The sequence below is a fragment of the Lissotriton helveticus genome, chromosome 6 (assembly GCF_964261635.1).
Source record: "Lissotriton helveticus chromosome 6, aLisHel1.1, whole genome shotgun sequence".
Taxonomy (NCBI): domain Eukaryota; kingdom Metazoa; phylum Chordata; class Amphibia; order Caudata; family Salamandridae; genus Lissotriton; species Lissotriton helveticus.
Window position 1 is genome coordinate 1234791829 of NC_136067.1, and position 21411 is coordinate 1234813239.

The 21411-nt window shown below is 43.0% G+C and overlaps 1 protein-coding gene across 1 annotated transcript in view; it reads left to right on the forward strand.

Annotated features, from left to right (window-relative positions):
- The first annotated feature begins 673 nt into the window (after window positions 1-673).
- Window positions 674-21411, forward strand: part of PET117 (PET117 cytochrome c oxidase chaperone) — a 138854-nt gene continuing 118116 nt past the window's right edge. The window contains exon 1 of the mRNA XM_078648954.1: window positions 674-901. Coding sequence (XP_078505080.1) covers window positions 806-901 — 96 coding nt within the window. The 5' untranslated portion in view covers window positions 674-805. The remainder of the gene's footprint in view (window positions 902-21411) is intronic.

Sequence of the window (21411 nt, forward strand, 5' to 3'; positions counted from 1 at the left end):
CCAACAACGGCCGTACTGGTCCAAAACCATCCCTCACCCTCCAGCCCACCGGAAAACGCCCAGTGCCCACTAAGGCCAGTCCGACCCTGGACAAGAGACGATTTCCAACCTCTTGACCGCAACACATGCTGCCGCCCAGCCGGCTAGATAAGTGCCCTTCCAATATTGCTGGTGCTTTGCAGCAGTGTCAAGATCTTTTTAGAGTTTCTCTCTACCCAGATGGAATTAACTTCTGATATTTATCTGTTCCCCTGGACTTCATTGCTTCTTTTTGCTCGAGAGAAAGTGCCATTTTAAGTGTCAGACATCTGGGCGTCGAATGTCACTCATAACTATACTGAAACTGTAAAAATGTCACCCATAAGCAATCGTAAACCTTGGTAGCTATGCCAAAGACAAAGCACACGCATTTAAAATAAAGTTTTATTTGATAGTATCGTTTGTTTTCAGTTGGGGTGTCCGATAAATCCCTGGCTTTAAAAGTGTTTACCAAGCATATACATTTTGTTTAGCAAAATTTATGAACATTAATATAAAAGCAGCCCTGCTGAAGATGGCTGCCATGCAGACTTGAAACATGACACATTGGTCCCTTTTTTGTTTCCATTAACTTGCAATCTGTGCTCGATCGTTGCTGCCTTATGAAACTGGAACACAGATCTATCTGTTCTACGATCGATGTTGCGCAGGACGAGAGGGGTGCTTGTGACGTATATTTTCTTTACACGCATCCACATAGGGTACGCCTGACCTGACCTCTGCGCACGCGCCCGGCTTGGACTCTTCAGCCACGCTACTTCAGGACATGTCCACTGCATCTAAGGTGGTCCTGGGGGTTTCGGTGCTAGCGTCAGTGGCTACGGTGGCCGGAGTACACCTGAAGCAAAAGCTGGACAGGGAGGTACGTGAATAAGGTGACCTCTACGCCCCTACTACGCAACAGCATGGAATTGGGCGGGTCTATTTTAAAGGGGCTGAAGCTTTAATTAGTAGGCGGAGCTTGTTAATGTAATTTGAATATTATTGCGTGGTACATTTGAACTAACGTACCGTTTAAAGTTTCGAAATGACCCCATCGGTTTAAGTTGGCTTTGTATGTTGTGTAGCTGTTATTTACCATTTTTGGCACTTGGGTTAACATCAGTTATACTTGGACTCGTTGTTTCCTTTATCTTAATAACTATTGATACGTAGTTGTGAAGTTGAGTAGCCCATGCAGTCCCAGGAGATTTATTTGAATTTTTAGGACCATTAGTCCCTTTCTAATGGGCTAATAAAGATTAGCAGAACGCTAAACAAGCATTGGCAAAGCCAATAAATAGGTCAGCTGTTTTGCACCGGCGTTTTGGCAATTTTTATTTTTTCATGGTTTTTGCTTCACCTTGCTGAACTATCATTAAATCAAACTAAATGTCTAAAGGCAGAAGTATGTTTCTGGCATCGAAGCGTTTTTTTAGGTGAGTAGCACGCTACTATTGGACCCATAGAGGATTAGTGTTGAATTCGTATAGTGAAACATGCAAGTACATTTTAAGTGGTGAATAGGTTAGTCAGTTATTTGGATTCGGAAGGATAGAAGAGGAAAAAAGGTTGTATTTATATAGCGCTGGCTACCCCTGATGGGGGTATTGAAGCACGCTACTCTGGAAACCCATAAACGATTAGTGGTGAATTAGTATGGTTAAATATGAAAGTAATTTGAGTGGTGGATATTAGTCAGTTATTTGGAGTTAGAAGGATAGCGGAAGCATAGAAGGGGAAGAAAGGTTTGCATTCATATAGCACCTTTTACCCCTGATGGGTGTTGAAGTGCTTTTCTCTTAGTAGCACGCTACTCGGGAACCCATAAAGGATTAGTGTTGAAAATTACTATAGTGAAATATGAAGTAATTTGAGTGGTGGATATGTTATTCAGTTATTTGGATAGAGAAGGGTAGGTGGCGGGATAGAAGAGGGAAAGAGGTTTGTATTTTATATAGCGCGTGCTACCCCTGATGGGGTTTTACAGCGCTTTTTTGGTGAGTAGCACGCTACTCTGGAACCCATAAAGTATTAGTGGTGAGTTAGTATAGTGGAATATGGGATTTGAGAAGTGAACATGTTAGTCTGTTATTTTGAGTGGAGGGATAGAAGAGTGAAGGAATTGTTATTATTTTTCATTTCTTTTTTTAGGTCATAGCAGTAGGAGGAGGCTTTTGGATGAGTAAAAAGGAGTTTTGGAGGGGATGACTCAGAGGGAAGAGTTTAGAAAGGTTTGTTTTAGGGGATCAGCATAGTAAAGGAGGTGTCAGAGGATGCAAGGAGGGGTACAGTAGGAGAGAGTCTAGAAAGGGTTATTTTGGCAATCATAGTTGTGGTATGGGTTTGGGATAAATGAGAGAGTGGATGTAGAGGATATATTGATAGATGTATAGGGTGAGAGATAGGGTAGTGCATTGGAAAGAGTAGTAGAAAGTAGTTTAAGATAAGTCGGAAGGTTGGGCTAGAAGATATATTGAGAGAAGTATAGGCTGAGAAATAAGGTAGTGCATTGGAAATGCCAAATTAGAAGAAAGTGATAAATGTATAGATCCACAAGTACATTGAAAGTATATATATATATATGCATAAAGGCGGTAAGTATATGTAGATTAAAGATATTGATAGAGGTACAGGATGAGAAATAGGGTAGTGCATTGGATATGCTTTTTCAGGAGAAAAGTAACAGACACACAGATCCAAGTACATAGATGCACAATGGAAGCAAGTACACGTAGACCAAAGCGGATTTAAATCATTATTATTTTTTTAACAACATAATTATTTTACATGTTTACACAATGCAATACACAAAGATAGGTACATATCTATAGTGAAAATAAATTGTGGATGGGTATTACTGAATGGGAACCTAGGCAGCATTTCTGGCCCTGGTCCCGACCAGTCTTGAACAGGGTCAAACAGGCAACCTGCCCTTGTCCTCTTTGCCCTTAACAGGCTCAAACAGGCAACTGCCCTTGTCCTCTCTGCCCTTAACAGGCTCAAATAGGCAACTGCCCTTAGCCTTGATGCCCGGGCTGAGATGCCCTAAGCCTGGCCTTTTATAACCCTAGTAATCAAGTGACCCCTTCAGCCAATGTGAACCCTACCCCTAACACTATCCAATCACAACACTACCCCTAAAATCTGGAACCAGTAGGAGACCAGGACCTTACAGCCAATCTTAGCCCTAGTCCAAACAACCAATCAGTTTAAAAAACCCTGATCTCTACGTCCAATAGAGGCCCTAGCCCTACCAGTAGTCCCAACCCAAGTCCAAGCAACCAATGGCACAGGAAGCCCTAGTCCCTACTTCCAATAGAAAGCCTAACCCTACTCCTAGTCCCACACCTAGTCCAGCAACCAATCACTCCAGACGCCCTAATCGCTACTTCCAATTAAAGGCCTAACCCTAGTCCCACCCTAGTCTCAACAACCAATAATACAGGAAGTGCTGGTCCCTACTTCCAATAGAAATCCTAGCCCTAGTCCCAACCCTACATTGATTGAATCACAGACCCAGAAATCAAAATAAACCCCAACCCTAGCCCCAACCCTACATTGATTGAATCACAGACCCAGAAACCAATCAGAACCCTCAAATACCCAACCAATGAGGACACTAACCCTAATCCAATAGAAACACAAGATACAACCACCAATCAGTGTACACATGTACCAAACAATAGCAGACTATATAAGGTCCCAGCTACCTCAGACACGGTTTGCTGACCAGGAAGTTGGAAGCTTCTGTTCTATTCAGAAATCTCCTAGGAGACAGACCTGTTCAATCCACACTTTGGACTTCTGCAGGACAGGGGCCTAACAAACTTGTCCTTTAACAATACTGTTTGAATAAAACGTTACTCCCTCTCCTGGTCAAAACATGAAGTGCACCGTCCCTATTAAATACAGTTTAAACAGCACACAGCAGATTACTGCTGTCTCATAGCCCCTTCTGATGTAGAATATCCCTGTTGCTGAGGGGTTGGGGAAGGGGAGACTGGTTTCCCTGATTGTTAACACAAAATGGTGGCTGGGGGTGCACTGCTTAACATACAGGTCTTAGCACAGAGCAAATGAGAAATTTGGAGGGAGAAACTGGTAGTCACGGGGAATGAGAGAGAAAAACTACAGTGTTTGGACTGCAAATCCCACAATTCAACAGGCTAAATGGAAGCAGTCACAGGAAGGAAAAAACATAAGTTTAAACACAAAACAGGTGATAAATTATGCAATCACGGGCAAGTTAAAATGGTTCTCCCAGCACAAAAGGGCCTCAGGGATGTGGAATTTTTATAGCCCGAAGCCCAGGACATATTGTTTGGGGTAACGGGCAACAAGTTTTCATGTGTATTTTGTCCTTGGGACAAGTAGGCCCAGCTCCCTGCAGCACTATTCCTTTGGCTGCCAGTGTGCAGTACCACATTATGGATCAGGGAAGGGCACTGTCTGCAGTTAAGATAATATTTTTGTCCATATGTTATTGTGGTTTAAACTTGAATTTACATTTTTTAGGTCTCGCCTAGCGACACAGCACATGCCTTGCTCGCCTTGGCGAGATCTATTGTTGTCGGTTTCTTGACCGCAGGGGGACAGGACATGTGCATGCTTGCAGAGGACAGGAATTGTGCACGCGTACGCACATCTCCTGTCCGCGCTGGCGGTGTTTCAGCAGAACGCGCGCATGGTGCGCTTTGACTCTTACGGCGACAGCTTGTTGTTCATTTTGAAACAATTTAAACAACAAATTCATGATACTTTTATGGTCGCTGCATGTAACAAGCATTACATTTCACAGACCACTTTCACTTTTAAGCTTTTAACGTCCACTCACACAACTACGCTTATGAATTTTCAATGGCTCTAACTTTGCTTCATCAGTGGCATTGAAAGGTCACAAGAGTGCGACCCTCCCTGCCTTCGATCTTGTTAAAATGGCTTTGTCTCCTCCTGCTTCACCCGCAGCCACTCACTCTCTGCCTCCTGTAAGGACTTTTCTCACAGTGACACAGCACACCGAAAGCGCTCCCTCCCGCCCCCCCCCCCCCCACACACAGTAGGCTGTTTTTCCCCACATGTGGCGGGGCCGTTCAGGTTGCTGCTGTGTGTGTGCGAAGGAATGTGCAGAGTGATACCCGGTTTTCCGCAGCCCTTGTGCAACCATGGAGAACTTGCAGCTCAGCTCCCTGCACCATATAACAACCAGGAACGAGAAGAGCTGCACCAAGCTGCGGGACTTTCTGGCCAAGCAGGTCAGTGCCACTCTACCCTCTTGCTCATGCCAACACTCCTGCTTCCGGCCAACCCCAAGGATGGTGGGCTCCAACATCTGGTCCCCTGCATTTTTTTTTATGCGGCAGCCATTGAAATATTTTCTACACAGCAGCTACAATATTTGCAATTGGCATTCACTCACACAGAGATCAGGCAGCGCATCTCTGTTCATGTTACACGTATTTATTTTTGGATGCAAACCCGATCCCTTTTAAAGAGAGCCTTTAAAAAAGAGTTAATACCGTATTCATTTTGTATTTCATTTTACATCGTCTCTCCAATGCTGGGGAGCTGTTATTTGAAAACTTTTCTTTTGCCAGGTCCTTGTTATGTCACTTAATGGTAGCGATATCACGTCAGTTGAAAAAATAAAAAGACAAATATGTGAACTTCAAAGACCAAGGGGCTCATTAGGATGGCTGGCGGTAGCGGTAGCCACCGCCAGCCTGGCCGGGGCAATCCGCCTGCCATCCGCACCTAAATTCCCCCCGCCATATTAGGATGGCGGGGCGGGACCGCGGCGGACGGAAAGACCGTCCGCCGCTTGACCGGGGTGGAAAACGTTTATTATGGTGGCAGTGTCTATTAGACACCGCCACCCATATTATGATGGGCTCAAACAGATGCCTTTCCGGGCAGGCCCCCATGGTGAAGGGGGGGTGCACATGGGGGGTACCTGTGGTACCCCCCTGCATTTGCATACACAATGCGGCCTAAAAGTTAATTATTCCAAATCATATATAATGTGTTGCCCAGCTGGTACAAAAACAAAGTGGTTTAACGTGGGTGGACATTACGTAAGCTCAGGGATTTTAACTATTTAGGGAAAACCTTTAGTTCTTCCTATCTTTGGTAATCCCTTTTGCTGACCAAAACCCAACAATTGAGCAGGAGCATTGAAGGAATCTTCTATTTCGCCCAAACATTGAAAACAAGCATTTGCAATGCAATAGGTCTCGCATTAGGAAAGTGTGAGCTATTGGTATTGTAAATGACACATTTTTTTTATGTGTTGGTTTTGAAAATATATAAATTATTAGCATCGTTATTCACAAAGCCAATAGCTTACACTTTCCTAATGCGAGTCCTATTGGCTATGGCAATGCTTGTTGGTAGCAAGCAAGGACAGTGCTGTTGTGGTGCTGAGTGATGATGTGGTTGGGCTGAGTGATGATGTGGTGGTGTCCTCAAGTGATGTGGTGGTGTCCTCAAGTGATGTGGTGGTGTCCCCGAGTGATGTGGTGGTGCCTCAGAGTAATGTGGTGGTGTCCCCGAGTGATGTGGTGGTGTCCCCGAGTGATGTGGTGGTGTCCCCCGAGTGATGTGGGAGCTGGAGGGTGGGAGCTAGAGGGTAGGAGGTGGAGGGTAGGAGGTGGAGGGTAGGAGGTGGAGGGTAGGAGGTGGAGGGTAGGAGGTGGAGGGTGGGAGCTGGAGGGTGGGAGCTGGAGGGTGGGAGCTGGAGGGTGGGAGCTGGAGGGTGGGAGCTGGAGGGTGGGAGCTGGAGGGTGGGAGCTGGAGGGTGGGAGCTGGAGGGTGGGAGCTGGAGGGTGGGAGCTGGAGGTTGGAGCTGGAGGGTGGAGCTGGAGGGTGGATTTGGTATTGGAGGGTGGAGTTGGAGGGTGCGTCGCTTTACAGACTAATTATCATGCGATCGTCTGATAAAATATAGGGCTACACAGCTGCAGTAACCTAACCCACTGGGAAATGAATGAATATTAAGAGCAAACAGTCATGATGCTGGGCAAGCCAGGGTAAAGCCTCCTCACACTCCATCTTCCTTACCACAGCGAACTTGTGCTGAATATGCATCAGTGTGGCTTCCCAGGCACCTGGGTAATTTCTTACACAGGAGAGTTCCACATTTGAATTAAATTAGTTAAGAAAAGGTAAGTAGGTGACAGAAATCACGTTGTACTGAAATATAGGCACAAGAAAACGTGTCGACAAATTAAGAAAGTGAATTGCCAAATAATTGTGATGTAGAACTGACAATTGTTTACAGGCTCAGAGCAGCAATAGTAGGCTACATCAGGATATGCACTCTGAATGTTGAGACAGCACTTATCTAATAACTGCAAAGGAGAGACTTGTTACTGCCTTTGTTGTCACACTTACATATGACTTCAAGAAAATATATTTGGCTTTCTGAGGGCCACGAGTTTCTGACCTGACAGATGCTTTTACTTGGAAGTAAATGCTCGAAGGCGGTAGATGCTCAGACACTCCAGCTCAAAGGAGAGAGTAGAGACAAAGGGGATCTGCAGGGAGTGGCTAATTATTTAGAAAAAAGAGGCAAAGGACAAGCAAGCAGCCCCTGCACGGCTCATGCAGCCCCTGCACGGCTCATGCAGGGTAGGAGTTTGGAGGTGTACAAACAAAACTAGGAAATCCTCTAACTTTGAAGTCAGAGAATGACAATAAAGACAAACTTGAAAACAGCTGTGTACTGATTCCACCTCCCCCCGAAACTGTACTGCGTCAATCTGCCCAGGGGGCAGAATGGCAACTACATGGTGGGTGTGCAGCATGCTGGTAGGGTGCCAATTAAGCCCCAAACACACAAACACTTGAGGGAAGTGCTCTGTTAAAAGGAAGCCTGGTGGCTGTGAGCCGGGTGTCAGGCTGAGAGGGAAAAAATCGGCCAGAATATTAACAAGCATTTACAATGCAATGGTTTCGCCTTTGGAAAAGTTAGAGCTATTGGCATTTTAAATGACAAAATTTGTATTTATGTGTTGGTTTTGAAAACAGATAAATAAATGGCATTGTCATTTACATTGCCATTAGCTTAATCTCTCGCAAATGTGAGACCTATTGTACCATACGGACGAGCTCAGCAGACAGCAATTACTCACGAACAAAAATCATGCAATGAAGACGAGGGAAACTTCAAAATATCAGAAATTACAGCCACTTGAGCAACAAGAAACTCCAAGAAGCTAGTGCTCCCTCCTGTAACCTCATATTAAATGGCAAAATTACAGGAAGCTAAAAATAATGACACGGACAGCGGGAGGGGGGGACGCATAGCTGCCAAGGTTTCAGATTGCCATGTGTGACATTTTCATAATTTCAGCGAATTTATGAGTGACATTTCAGCGACTATGAGTGACACTTTCTCACGAACAAAAATCATGCAATGAGGACGAGGGAAACATAAAAATATCAGAAATTACAGCCATTTGGGCAACAAGAAACTCCAAGAAGCTAGTGCTCCCTCCTGTAACCTCATATTAAATGACAAAATTACAGGAAGCTAAAAATAATGACATTTCAGACATTGACAGCTGAAAAGCTTAGCACTGAGAACTTGCTACACTGCATGAGAGGGCTACCTCCTGCATTGGCCAGAGTTTGCGCCCGATCTGTTAGCCCTGTGGAACACACGACGGAGCCGGTTATCGATACAGGATCAACGACCCCATTGTAATTAGTGACGCCTGCAGCTCTTTCCATCGACGTAAGTGCAGCCAATGCATTCACCCACCACGCTACCACATAGGTGTTTTGTGTTAAAACAGTTATAATTATTAGGAACCAGCTAGAGCGAGCCGATGACTACATTTCACATTTAAAGTAAGGTGTACACTTGGAAACATTTTCCACAGTTAAGAAGCACACCCGTATGTAGGAGTGTTTCGTTGCAAGGATTGGTTAACCTTCTCCCTGTCTGACGTCAGTATCAGTGTGCAGAATCAGGGCTGTCACTGTGCAGTGTCTTGCTAAAGGAGCTGGTTGTATACTGTCCCAGGATGGTGTGATGTCTGTCACTGTGTGCATTTGTCTTTCTTCAAGGCGCTATGTGTATACTCCCCCAGGCAGTATGTGAAAGGATAATGGCGCCTGAAGCCATTCCCGGCCAGGCCTTCTTTTCGGAAACCACTCCCCGCCTGACTTAAGGAACAAGGAAAGGCAAGGACAGCGGGAGGGAGGGCAGGAAAGGCACGGACAGCTGGAGGGAGGGCAGGAAAGGCACGGACAGCAGGAGGGGGGCGGGAAAGGCACGGACAGTGGGAGGGGGGGCGGGAAAGACACGGACAGCGGGAGGGGGGTGCGGGAACGGGCACACGGACAGCAGGAGGGGGGGCGGCGGGAACGGCCACAATCAAAAGCACTCACCTGGACCTGGACTTCCGGCGGCGGTCGGCCGCGGAATGACCAAAAGAAACATGGACGACCAAAAAAATAAACCCCGCCCACCGCCGCACTGACGTGCTAAAAGGGGCTGGATGAGAAAAAATCTCAGGAACGCCCACGAGTCGCCTCGCAGAATGACGGACGCCTCTGTTTTCCAATGGCTAGCCTCCATTTATGGAGCTAGCCAATGGAAGACAGAGGCGGGACACAAGCCACATATTATTCTCAAAAGTTTTCGCCCTGCGCGAAAGTCTGCTGCGCAGCTTTCGACGAGGCGAAACCTAAAAAAAGACGGGTGACGCGCTGAGTGGGACATGCCCATTTATAATTGCAACCAAAAAAGCATACAACATAAAACAAAAGAGAACCTTGCGAGGCATGGCGTTGGTGAAGCCGGTATTGCGCTAATCAAGCCCAAAAAGCACAAACACTTGAGGGAAGAGCTTGGTTAAAATGAAGCCTGGTAGCCGAGATCCGGGTTCCGCACTCATTGGGAACTGCACGTCCAAAATGTAAAAAAAAGGTTCCTGATCCAGGGAATAGGATAGAACATGCGTGCCGCACTGCTTAAAAAAAAAAAGCTCTCAGGGTTCGGTGGGTGAGGCGGAAAGCGGGGATTAAAACAAGATTGTAACTGAAATTCTGCATATGTTTAATTCTGCACATGTTTAAAGTGGCCACTGATGAAATGCGTTCAAAGACACCACCTTCTTTGACCTTCAAAAGGCGACTTTCTAATTCAGTCTCCTGTGTATGGGGGAACAAAAGACAAACATCCCCACCTCTTAGCTAGAGAGGTTCGCATTTGGCCTCTGGGCTGCAAAGTGTTGAAAGCGTTGCTATAAAGCTTCGCCATTAGTCTAAGAGGTTATTCTGAACTTCACTTGCATTTACAGAAGCTGTTTATTTTTTACAACTGGCAATGCCACACATCTGGGCAAGCTAACCTGACCCCATTCCTTCCTAGTGCACGCAGGAAAAAAAGCAAAACTTCCCCTAAGCCAAGCAAACAGTATGGTACAAAACGCAACTCTGAATTTGTTTTACACTGGCTCCATCACCACAAACAATAAGAAAGACGGTATGCCTAGCCTCTCTTGGAAGCAATGATCCACCCCCTTTGACTGGCACCAGTTTGGCAACATGAAGGGCCCCTCACAACAGAATTCTCACTTGATATGCAAAGTACAGTCAGTGCTGCAGCATGAAGGCTAGATTGGATTGAATTGTGTCCAGCATCCATATCCAATTCAAAATACAATATATCTTTTTGGGACGTGTTCTGAGAAATGTTGGCATGCAGGATTCCAACGTAGAATCTTCTGATATAATTCTTTGAGCTTTCTTCTACACAAAGGAAACTGAAAGTGATGGAATAAACATAATCTGGTCCTTATAAGCAACTGTTAACTAAATACCTATAAAATAATTGTTGATTTTTCTTATCGAGCCACCATGCCTAATCAAATTGGGTATGGTTGCTTTAAAAGCTGGGTATTCCGGCAGGGAGATAACTTGACCAAAAGCTGGCAGCCTTGTACAAACTCTTTTCAAGGGATCTGAGTACAGTTGGTAAAGGTTCCCTACTAAGGAACATATCGCAAAAAGCAGACCCATTCTGCATCCAGTCAGTGCACAAATTGCAGCTCCAGCAAATCCAAGGTTCATCAATGTGTTTTTTCACATTTGGTCTATTTACTTTGTGAATGTAAATAACAATAAAGCATACTTTCAAACTGTGACTACATGCCTGCCTTTCTCACTGTTTCACTTCAGAACTATGCAATTGTATACATTTAATGGAGCCTGTGGTTCTCAGTCAAAGGGTGATTCGTAGAGGGTAATTGGAAAGTCCCCAAGGCTGCCCCTGTCCCCCAGAAATGTTGTTTCTTACACTCCTGATGTAGAGCTGTCTCACGCCGCGGGTGGTAGGAATATTTAAAGTCACCTGCTAAATGTTAGAAGGTGCTCCTTGGTTTTGCGGTATTAGCAAATTGGCAGCAGGTGCTCAACCTAGCGGTTATTGTAAAGGTACTGGCGGACCGTGCTATGAAAAGGTTTAATTAAAAACATACATACTCGCCATGTCTTCCTGTGTCAGCAGGGACGAGCGGGTTGATTCTCTTCTCGGCTGCTTGTTCATGGCTTTAGTTACTATCAATGCCAGCAATATACCTAGTGGGTTCCTGTGTCTCTGGCACACTGCAGTGTCTGCTTCGAGTCTGGCCGGTTGCACGCATCCTTTCATTCTTTTAAGATGGTGCATAACAATTAAAGTGGCCCAATTTAACATGTCTATTGGAAACTGTATGCCCAGTACGCAAAGGAAGGAGTGGCATTAACCCAATTATTTCGCAAAACTCGTCTTTTTTGTTTTCATAAAAAATCATCCTGAACCTGCACATGAAAACCTACAAAATGCAACCTTCCCAAGAGTGCTCACACTTACACAATTTAAGAACGTTTTACCGCTGGCTTAAAGAAGTTTTAAGACTCTCTTGATCCAGGAAACACGAGCCTCATTTGTTATGTGTTTTTGCCTGGTTTAAAACAGTAACCAGAAAATACAGTCTTAAGACAGTTTAAAATCCAGGCGGCTAGTTTAAGACCGTCTAACTCCAGGACAGAGATATCTTTGCTAGTTTAATAGAAGGAAAACTTTTAGCAAAACTGAAAAATATATGGCAACATTTGTGCAGCCGTGTGACTAAGAAAGGTGAAAAAGTGTAATAATCGAGCGTTTTACGGGACGCGGAAAAAGAGGTATCATTGTTTCTTTGGAAAACAATATGGTGTCTTATGTCTAAAGAAGGCAGAGTGAGCGTGTACGTGAAATATGTGGGGGCCAAGGCCCGTTCTATTTGAAAACAAGCTCTCAGCATTGCTGTTGGGGGGGCGGAGGAGCAGCAGCCTTTGATGCCTGATGGTGGTGTAAGAGAGACAAATGTTGGTGTGCAAGGCTTCCTTTCAAGTCGGGTGGGGGTCGGGGGAGCAGGGGAGCGAGCGAGTGGGAGGGAACGAGCATATGGGGTGTGAGTGAGAAGTGAGGCCAAGCGCGCGCTGGCAAAGCGTCGCGCTTGAATACCTCGCATGCATTGGGGAGAATCCACCTTGTTCAGATTGCTGTTCGGCCTCTATATGTCTCGAACAGCAATGCTGCGCATTGGCAGTACGAGACCTAAAAAACAGTGGCGGAGCTTATAACTTTGTTTAAATCAAAATGTATTTTGAGTGCTCTATATGGTACAAGTGTGTGTGTTTTTTTCTTTTTTTTTTTTTTTAAACTGAGGTACTGCAACGTATTGAAAACTATTTCACCTGTAGGTTGCTAGCAGTGCCCAAAGATTCTGCAAATTGTATCTGTCATAAAGAATTAGGTCTACAATATCTGGAGGATATGAAAGGAGTGGCCCTACTTCTGTTGTGGATTAAAGGGTGACTGATACCTGAGGCAGGCTTTGTAAGGTCATGTGTCCATGATTGCTTAGAATTAGACAATGCTGGGAAGTTACCATGGCTTGGTTATGTCAAAGATATGTTCTATACATTAGACCTAGAAGAAATATTTTTTGATCTACAAAAACTTGGCAGCGATGCAAGATGACAGTAAAACACTGCTTCCGTGAAGCCAGGATGTCCGGGAGACTAGCACATGCACAGACAATGCAATGTGTCGAAGTTTATCTACAAGTGGTAGCTGTCAGTACTACTGAACTTTCTCTATTAGGGTCTGAGAATTAGATTTGTCGTTCTTTTCTTACCTATTTTAGGTTGTTTAATTCATTTTAAGGTGGCCTTTAAAGAGCAATGTGCTTAGTCTCAAGAGTTATCCCCCTGCCCCTGCAGTAATGTATTGACCCAGAGCACTGGCCACTTTATGCTGTACTGCATTTTATATTCTTACCCGAGATCAGTTTGCTGGCTCTGTGGTATGCAGGGCAAATGTTAGACAACATTGAACAGCCCTAAAGGTTTTGCAAAAGCTGCCTGTGAAAGAGGTCTGTTATGCAGTGTTAAATTTTCTAACGAAAGCTATGGCCATTAGAAAACTGTAAGAATTATTGTCCTGAAAATAGTTTTAAGCGCCTGGTACCATATGTTCTTATTGGAGAAGACACTTGTTATTGTTTTTTTAAATCGATTTGTTTCATATGTGCTTACTGCCGAATAAAGATGCTTTTGGCTGACTAACGTGAGTGGTTTTTGTAATTTGGCTTTAATCTGCTCAGTAGTTTCGGAGTTGTAAAAGTACCTAGAGACGCGGATACTCCACGGCAGATCCACACCCCAAGAGCAATGCCGTTGTTGACTGGACGCAACCTAGGAGGAAAGTTACGGCTGCTTTTTTGTGTATCAGGACCCTGTTCCCAGGTGGGGGGGACACAAAAATTATAGGTGTCTGGATAGAGGTACCCTAAAGTTATGGTACTGATGGAGGGGCCTGTGATAGACATCTCATGGGTAAGATATTGCCCAAAACCTTTTTTTTTTTCTTGTGCACTTGTATCTGCAGATCCATTGTGGCGCTCAAAAGATTTGCAGTGAATACGTAGAACCTTATACATTTTTTAAAAAGGGGAAAAAATGGTGCATTGCAATTATAGAAAGACTACATAAGTTACTTTTACCTTAATTGTTTTATTTTTAAAATCTATCATAAGAATGAATATGTGAATAAAATGTATACATTTTGCGTCAAATTATAGTACAATTTCTGTTTAATTCACAAAAAAATGCAAAGGTTTTGGGGATGTTATAATTGGGGAAATAACATTAAAAACAGAAATTCACTTAAAAAACAAAGATTACAAGGACTATTAGGAAATAGAATTAAACATTTCTTTAGAAATGCACTGAAAAAACTAAGTTGCGGGGACGTTCTAGTTAGGTTCAGACTTTACTCACTCAGAAACATAGACAATCAACAGTTATAGTTACCTGAGCTAACTATAACTTACGCCTCCACAATGCACTGCTTATGACCTAACATATTGCATCACCTATGACATGGACATCACTGATGACATCTCAGATGACATCACTGACGACATCATCCAGCAAAGCAAACGTCAATATACTTCATAAAGTACCATTTATATATTTTTTAAAATAAGGAAATGGGTGAGAGACGTACAGCTGAGCGCTCACTGTAACCATATCAACTACTACACTCACTTATCACCCAACAAAGAGTTCTCAGCGGCTAGTCCTGTCTCTTCTAATCCACTAGTCTAAGTACTAATGACCAAAGTGAGACATCTGACCGTACAGCCTAGTCTATTGCAAACCACAACAAAACCATTCATCAACCTGGAAAGAAGTTTCAGTGCAGACGTCCGTTTTGCACTAACCACTACTACACACCCAGTAGAGTGGTGTTAACGGTCAGGCCACTTTGTCACAAACCACTACTAAAAAGTGTCTTTATCCCAAAGAAAGGTGTCAGCAGATGGGTCAGGCCAAACCACTACTACACTGAGCCATTACGCTAGAGAGAGGTCTTAGTGAACAGGTGAATTTATATACTCATTCATGTCTACATGCACTATCCCACAACCAGGTCCTGAGGGGTTAGGGGGTTTCTGCACCTTCCTGGCTGCAAATTGCTTCATACTCAGCTGGCCCAGCCGCTGCCCTAACAGCACATGTTCTTTATTGGGCCCACTTAAAGACTGAGCTGGCAAGACATTTCTTCTCTCTGCTCTGGCAGAGAGACTGAGACCGGCTCTGTCATCCTTGATGGATTTTATGGAGGCCCCATACTGCCTCTGGTTGCAGGTAAGGACTTGTGTGTTTCACCATTCTATAGCCCTACCACCACCTTCATCCCCTCCTACCTTATCTGCACTGCTCTCCGGACATCCAGATCTTAGTGTCACTTTTGAAGTCTCTCCTATATGTGCTCCAGTGGTGGGTGGATCCAGGATCCCTGGTCACAAATCTTCCTCTTCATTTAGGTGCCAACTGTTGGTGACAAGAGAGATGGGTGTGTGTGGACTACTCTGAAGTATCACAGTTCAGGGGAGGTGAACTCTGGTGAGAGATTGGCATTTATTGAACTGGAGTGAGTTGTTGGTGGTTCCTAAAATACTTTTAACTTCCCCAAAATATTCCAGGACTGAAGTTAAAATAATAAAAAAACATCTGGAATGTTTTGGAATCTGTTGTACTGTTCCTAAATATCCTAAGACTGGAGTTTGAATAGTAAGTTTGACCTGCAAATGTCCCCTGTGTAGATTGCTTCCCAGAGAGCCCAGTTTAAGGCTTGAAATCCAAATGTGCATGTACAGCTGAAGATTTGGGCAGAGCATGATTTTGGTTCTGTAGAATACCCCGATCAGGGTCTTGAGCAGTGTTTGTGTAGATAAGCTGGGCATAGTACTAGGCGGATTTACCTCAAGGTAGCAGTAGCTTGGCAAAATCCTCCCCAGTACTGTGCAGCTTGTTACTGGGTCCAAGAGCATTATTTCTAGAGCAAAAAGATGCAAGCATGGCAATTGTTTTGGCTTTTGTACATTGTAAAAACACAAACTCGAGTGATACACAGACGGAGTAGCACTCGAGGGGCAGGAGTAAACTGCCTGGTTTCACCCCAGCCTTTCATGTATAACAAAAACAAGCATTTGCAAAGCAGTAGGTCTCACATTTGTGAGAGTTTGAGCTATTGGCACTGTAAATGACAATGTCATTTATTTATGTGTTAAAACAAATAAATAAAAGGCATTGTCATTTACAATGCCAATAGCTAAAACTTCTGCAAATGCGAGACCTAATGCATTGCAAATGTTTGTTCCTGTAATGACAGATAGTAGATCTCAATGTGAGATTGTATCATAATCATATCCTGGTACACAATTACTTTTAAAGACATACCTAAATGAGGATAGACCACTTTCATTAGCATCGTAAATAAAATGAGTTCATTTGTTAGAGTACTCTAAATTACAGAGAATGAAATAAGCAACTGTAGATATATCATCTCCTGCCCCTATTTTACCTTGTAAGTTGTGGTTTTCCAGATTGTGCAAAAAGTAAAGAGAAGGCATTTGGAGAAGGTGAAAATTATCATAGAGGATCTCGTATTGATAGAGCGGTTTTATGGCCAGCATTTCACCATAGTGTCCCTTCAAATGAACTTCATTCATTCACAGGGCTACAAACCATAGAACTTGTGGCACACAAAGAATTAAAAGTAGGTCATTTACTCATGTTTTTCAACACAATGGGTGCTCACACTGATTAGCCGGTTAAAAGAGAAAAATGTTGCTCAAGGTTCATGTTGGGCTGATGTTCTGAAATGATTAATCTGTATTCAGAGGGTTTCCTAAGTATGAATGTATGAGACCTGGAAGTGGTGGTGTATTTTGTATAGTAACATCATCATCCTTATACCACAGTTCCACCCTAGAATGTTGCTGTTATACTAACAAACCATTCGTGATAGTTTAATCACATAGTATACATCCTACTACTACATGATTTTCAAGATTATTAGTGTTCATTCAATTCTTCCATATCCGTTCTTTGAGCAAATAGCTCTCCTTGTTCTTTCCATAGTAATGTATATTCAACTTCCTCATTGGGAGCAATGACCTTTGTGTCAAAACATACCATTGGGAACTTCGTAGTTTGATGATGGTGAACTTAGTTTTCAGTTTTTGTTGGCGTAAATAAAGAACTTGCTTTTCCTTGCATTGTCATTTTCACCTTACAGCTAGTGACCCCAACGTTTATCTTTTTACTGGTGTTTATGATTCCATACATACTGCAACTACCACAAGTAAAATGTCTGACGACTCTTAAGAATCCCCCAAACCATAGAAGGCTGTTCTGTTGTCTTCCTCGGTCTTATTTGGACTAGCATATCTTTCAGATTTTTCTCACGCTAAAAGGCAAATCTAGAGGGAGGTTGATTATCTCTCCTGTTTGTAAAAATCCCCCAGGGTTTAAGTATTCTTTTCTAAATGTTATTAGCCATTGGATCAAAAGTGGAAACTTAAGCGTTCATAGTGCATACAAAGCTGGCTTTCTTCTTTAATAAGGTTAGAATAGTAGTGTTGGTTAATATTAAAGCAGCCACATCTTTCAAGGTGACATGCTCAAATTTAACAACCTCCGGGCTCAGCAATGAAAGTGGAGAATAGAAAGTAGACATTTGTCAAACCTGTAGAGTACAATTATTGAGGTTCCAGTTGTTGCGCTTGAGAGAACTTTTTACATTTTATTTTGTGCATGATCTCAACAAATTTCAGTCTGAAATGGAGGAATTCAGGTGGAGTGCTATAGACAAAACAAAAAACCTTATTTAGGATCCTTTCCTCATTTTATGTACATACAGTAATATGATGGGGGCCTCCAAAATAGGTGCTGGGGTGAATGCCGTCTTCAGCCCCCAAAATAGGTGCTGGGATGAATTCCATCTTGAGCCTTTGAGAAAACCTGCTATTCTTCTTTACTGCAAATGGTACTCCTTTTCTTGGTTAGTGTCATGATATGTTGAATTATTGTAGAAACATCCTGTATGAGTTGTCCTTAAAGCTAGGTAAATCTGACAAATGAGTGCTCCTGTTTCACTGAGCATGGAGAAGGCCATTCCAGAACAGCTCTTACTTTGGAAGCATTGATACTAATCTCACTTCCCGAGATCCCAAAACCTAAAAAGGATATCCTAGACACTCTGAGACATTTTCCTGCCTTTGCATACAGAGCATCTTTTCAAAGGCGAGACCGCAACTTTTGAATATGTTCATAATGTTCCAAATAAAAACCTCAGTTCTTTTGCATGTATTGCATTTAATGACACATCATGCGAGCGCTATAAATAAACACAGAGTGTTAAGATCTGCAAGCATGTATACATTTTTATATTGGGACCATAGTCATTAATGCAAGCTGAGTGTACAACATACTGTATTTTGTAGAGGGCTCACCCTAACAGTACCCGCTTTGTGTAACCGTATATGCCATTTTGAACATCTTCTACATATGTAAGCATAACCTGCCTTAGCCGTAAACAATCCTTTTGTGACAAGATAACCGTGCAGACTTATTATTTGGGGTCACAAAGAATATGTCCTGGGCATTGGCAATAGGAATAACGTTTTTGTGGTTCCTAAACACACAGCACAACATGGGTGACTTGATGGAGAGGTCCTGTTTCTTATACTGTGTTTACAGGAGGTATAGTTGCAAAAACATTCACTCAGTTATTTGATCAGTGTAAGTTGCAATCCTATCAACCACTAACGAGCACCAACATTTCCATTTGAGCACAAAACTCACTTCTCATTAACCTGAAGCTATCCTTCATTTACAGATAGGATGATGTTAATTTTACCCTGTTCGTTGTCACCTTTTTATTATTACAGATAAGCCCCTGATGAAGGGACACGTCCTGAAATGCCTTGGGCATGAAAGAAAGAATTTGTGTGTGCTAAAAGTAAATTCAGAAATTTTTTACATTAGTAATGTGGAGAAACATTACATGTAGATGTGTTTATTACATATGCGAGTGCACACATTGTATGTGATATTGTAATGTTCATTTATGAACTGTAATGTACATACAACAGACTTGAATACAATTTAATTTCAAGAGATTAAAAACAAATGTTGGCATTTCTTTGTAAGATGTGTACGTTGGATCAAGTACATGTACTTGAACACATGATTCAGATGACTTAGAAGCATGATGGACAGCATGCCTCCTAGTGTAGCACACCTATTTTAAAAGGATCCGCATTTAGACATTTATTTTAAAATAGGTAGTGCACTACATACATTTCTCACACAGGAATTAAACACCCATGTTCTTGGAATAGGAAGAATTGAATGTGATGGAAGTAGATTCCCTGTTGATTTGAAGATTGTGAATCCTTAGTCTTGAAGTACTTACACGGTGGAAATAGACTGTGTCTATAAGTAAAACTTCATCTGTTTTTGTCCTGCTGGGATGACTATGACTTTCCTGACAACGTAATGTAAACTTGTTTTATATAGCATGTTTACCCGGGGAAGTCTTGGCGCTGGTGGTTTGACAGAAAAAACAGTAAAACTGGAGCTGGGCACCAAACTTGACTAAAGGATTCAGTAAAGAACCAGGTCTTCAACTGCGTCCTAAACTGCAGTGGGATGAGTTGGGAACGTAGAGTTAGTGGCAGTGAATTCCAGAAATTCTCTGCGCAGAAGGAAAACGCCATCTTGCTTTATTTATTCTGGGGACCATTACCATTCTAGCTGAGCTGGACAATAGTCATACTATCACTACCCTTTGTCTTTGCAGGTACTCCTTACTTCATGTTTGAAATCTGCATCTTATTCTGGAAAGCATAATCCTTAAAACAACCAGTTGCACCAAAATTTACTAGTTAAGCCTATTTGTGGACATCAAGCCATAATGATTATAGATGGAGATGTGCCTTTTTATTAATGGACACTTCAGTAATCACCTAGCTCATTGCTTATCCATTTCTTAAAAACAATTTGATTTGTTTCCCAATGCTGAGTGGTCATACAAAATATCCCCTTCTTGCCCAATAGAAGTAAACTCCACCCTCCACTTTTTTTCGCCTCTGTCCGTCTTCAGTGAGAGGTTTCTTTTCTTCCACTATCTCCATGGATTGCTCTTGCAGAGATGTTCTTTCTGCCATTTTCATTACATGAGGTACCCAGTGTCATCTTGAATAGCAACTCCTATCACCATGACAGGCTTTATGCTGGACATCTATAAAAAACCCTTTCAGATGGCCACAGTGTTATGTTTCATACAGGTACCCGTAATATAGGCCCGGGTAACATCATACCCTTTCACCTACATCACCCCCCCCCTACACTACACAGTAACATGCCTTTTAGGATTAAATCTTTACCTAGTTCTAGTCGTGGGCGCAGAAGGAGGGTTTCCCTTAACAATGGCGCTCTATAACTTCATCTTTAGACTGTCACGGTATGAATGAATATTCATAAGGGTTCTTGGAAACAAGGCTAGGTCTACACCACCATCCTCCCCATATCTACGTACATGGTTCATCCCTTACGTCATCCTCAAATCCAAAAATGGCTAATACAAGCAACAAGGGACAAAGGAGCCCTAGATACTTAATGTATAAATATAGCACCTCTTGCTAGTGTTAGATAGAGGGAACCAAGAGTTACCGACCGACACACTGACCAGAGACGTTGAGGCTCCTGCATGCAGACACTCCAGCTGACAGTGGTCTGAACATCCCTCACGGGTTGTCCAACTCGAGACCAAGAAGGCCTCCTACATTCTCATTCTTCAGGTAATGGGGTTCAACTAAATCCTAGAGGGATTCTTGGCTTCACACCTACTCTAATGCTAGGTACACACAGGTTCATCTAGATATGCATCGTAGGAGTACGTGCACTTTTATCCTGCATATTATATTCATGTATTTATTCAAGCTTATTGCAAGATGGTAGAACTGTACTATCCTTTTATATTCACTGTGCTGCTAATCATATATCTCTGCTATTGTCTAATGGTTGTTGCAGTTCATATATTCTACAAGGGAATAACACCTGTTCAATAAATCCTTATTGAAACGCCCAGACTGTTTATTCTGTGTACCTCTGAGATAAACTAAGTGAGCACGAGTGACTGAGCAAAAAGTAGTACACTGTTTCCACAATCTTGAGGGATCAGGGTTTTCATGTTCTAAGGTTGTCAGAAACAAATCTCTCCCCGGTAAGAGGAGACACTAGTGGCACTGTGACCTAGCTTAAATGCAAACAGGCTAACATTTCTCGGTGGGCGTGCACGGAACCAGTCTGCCACCAATCCTACAGTTCGTTATCCAAACGCACAGGTCCTGCATGGGTACTATAGGAACTACACTACAATGGGGCACACAGGGTTTACTAGGTATTTTAATTCTACATCTACGCATGAAAAGGAATACGACATTCAAACACAACAGCTAACCCCCGTTGAGGTCGGGGTCTCGTAGTTGTCAACAA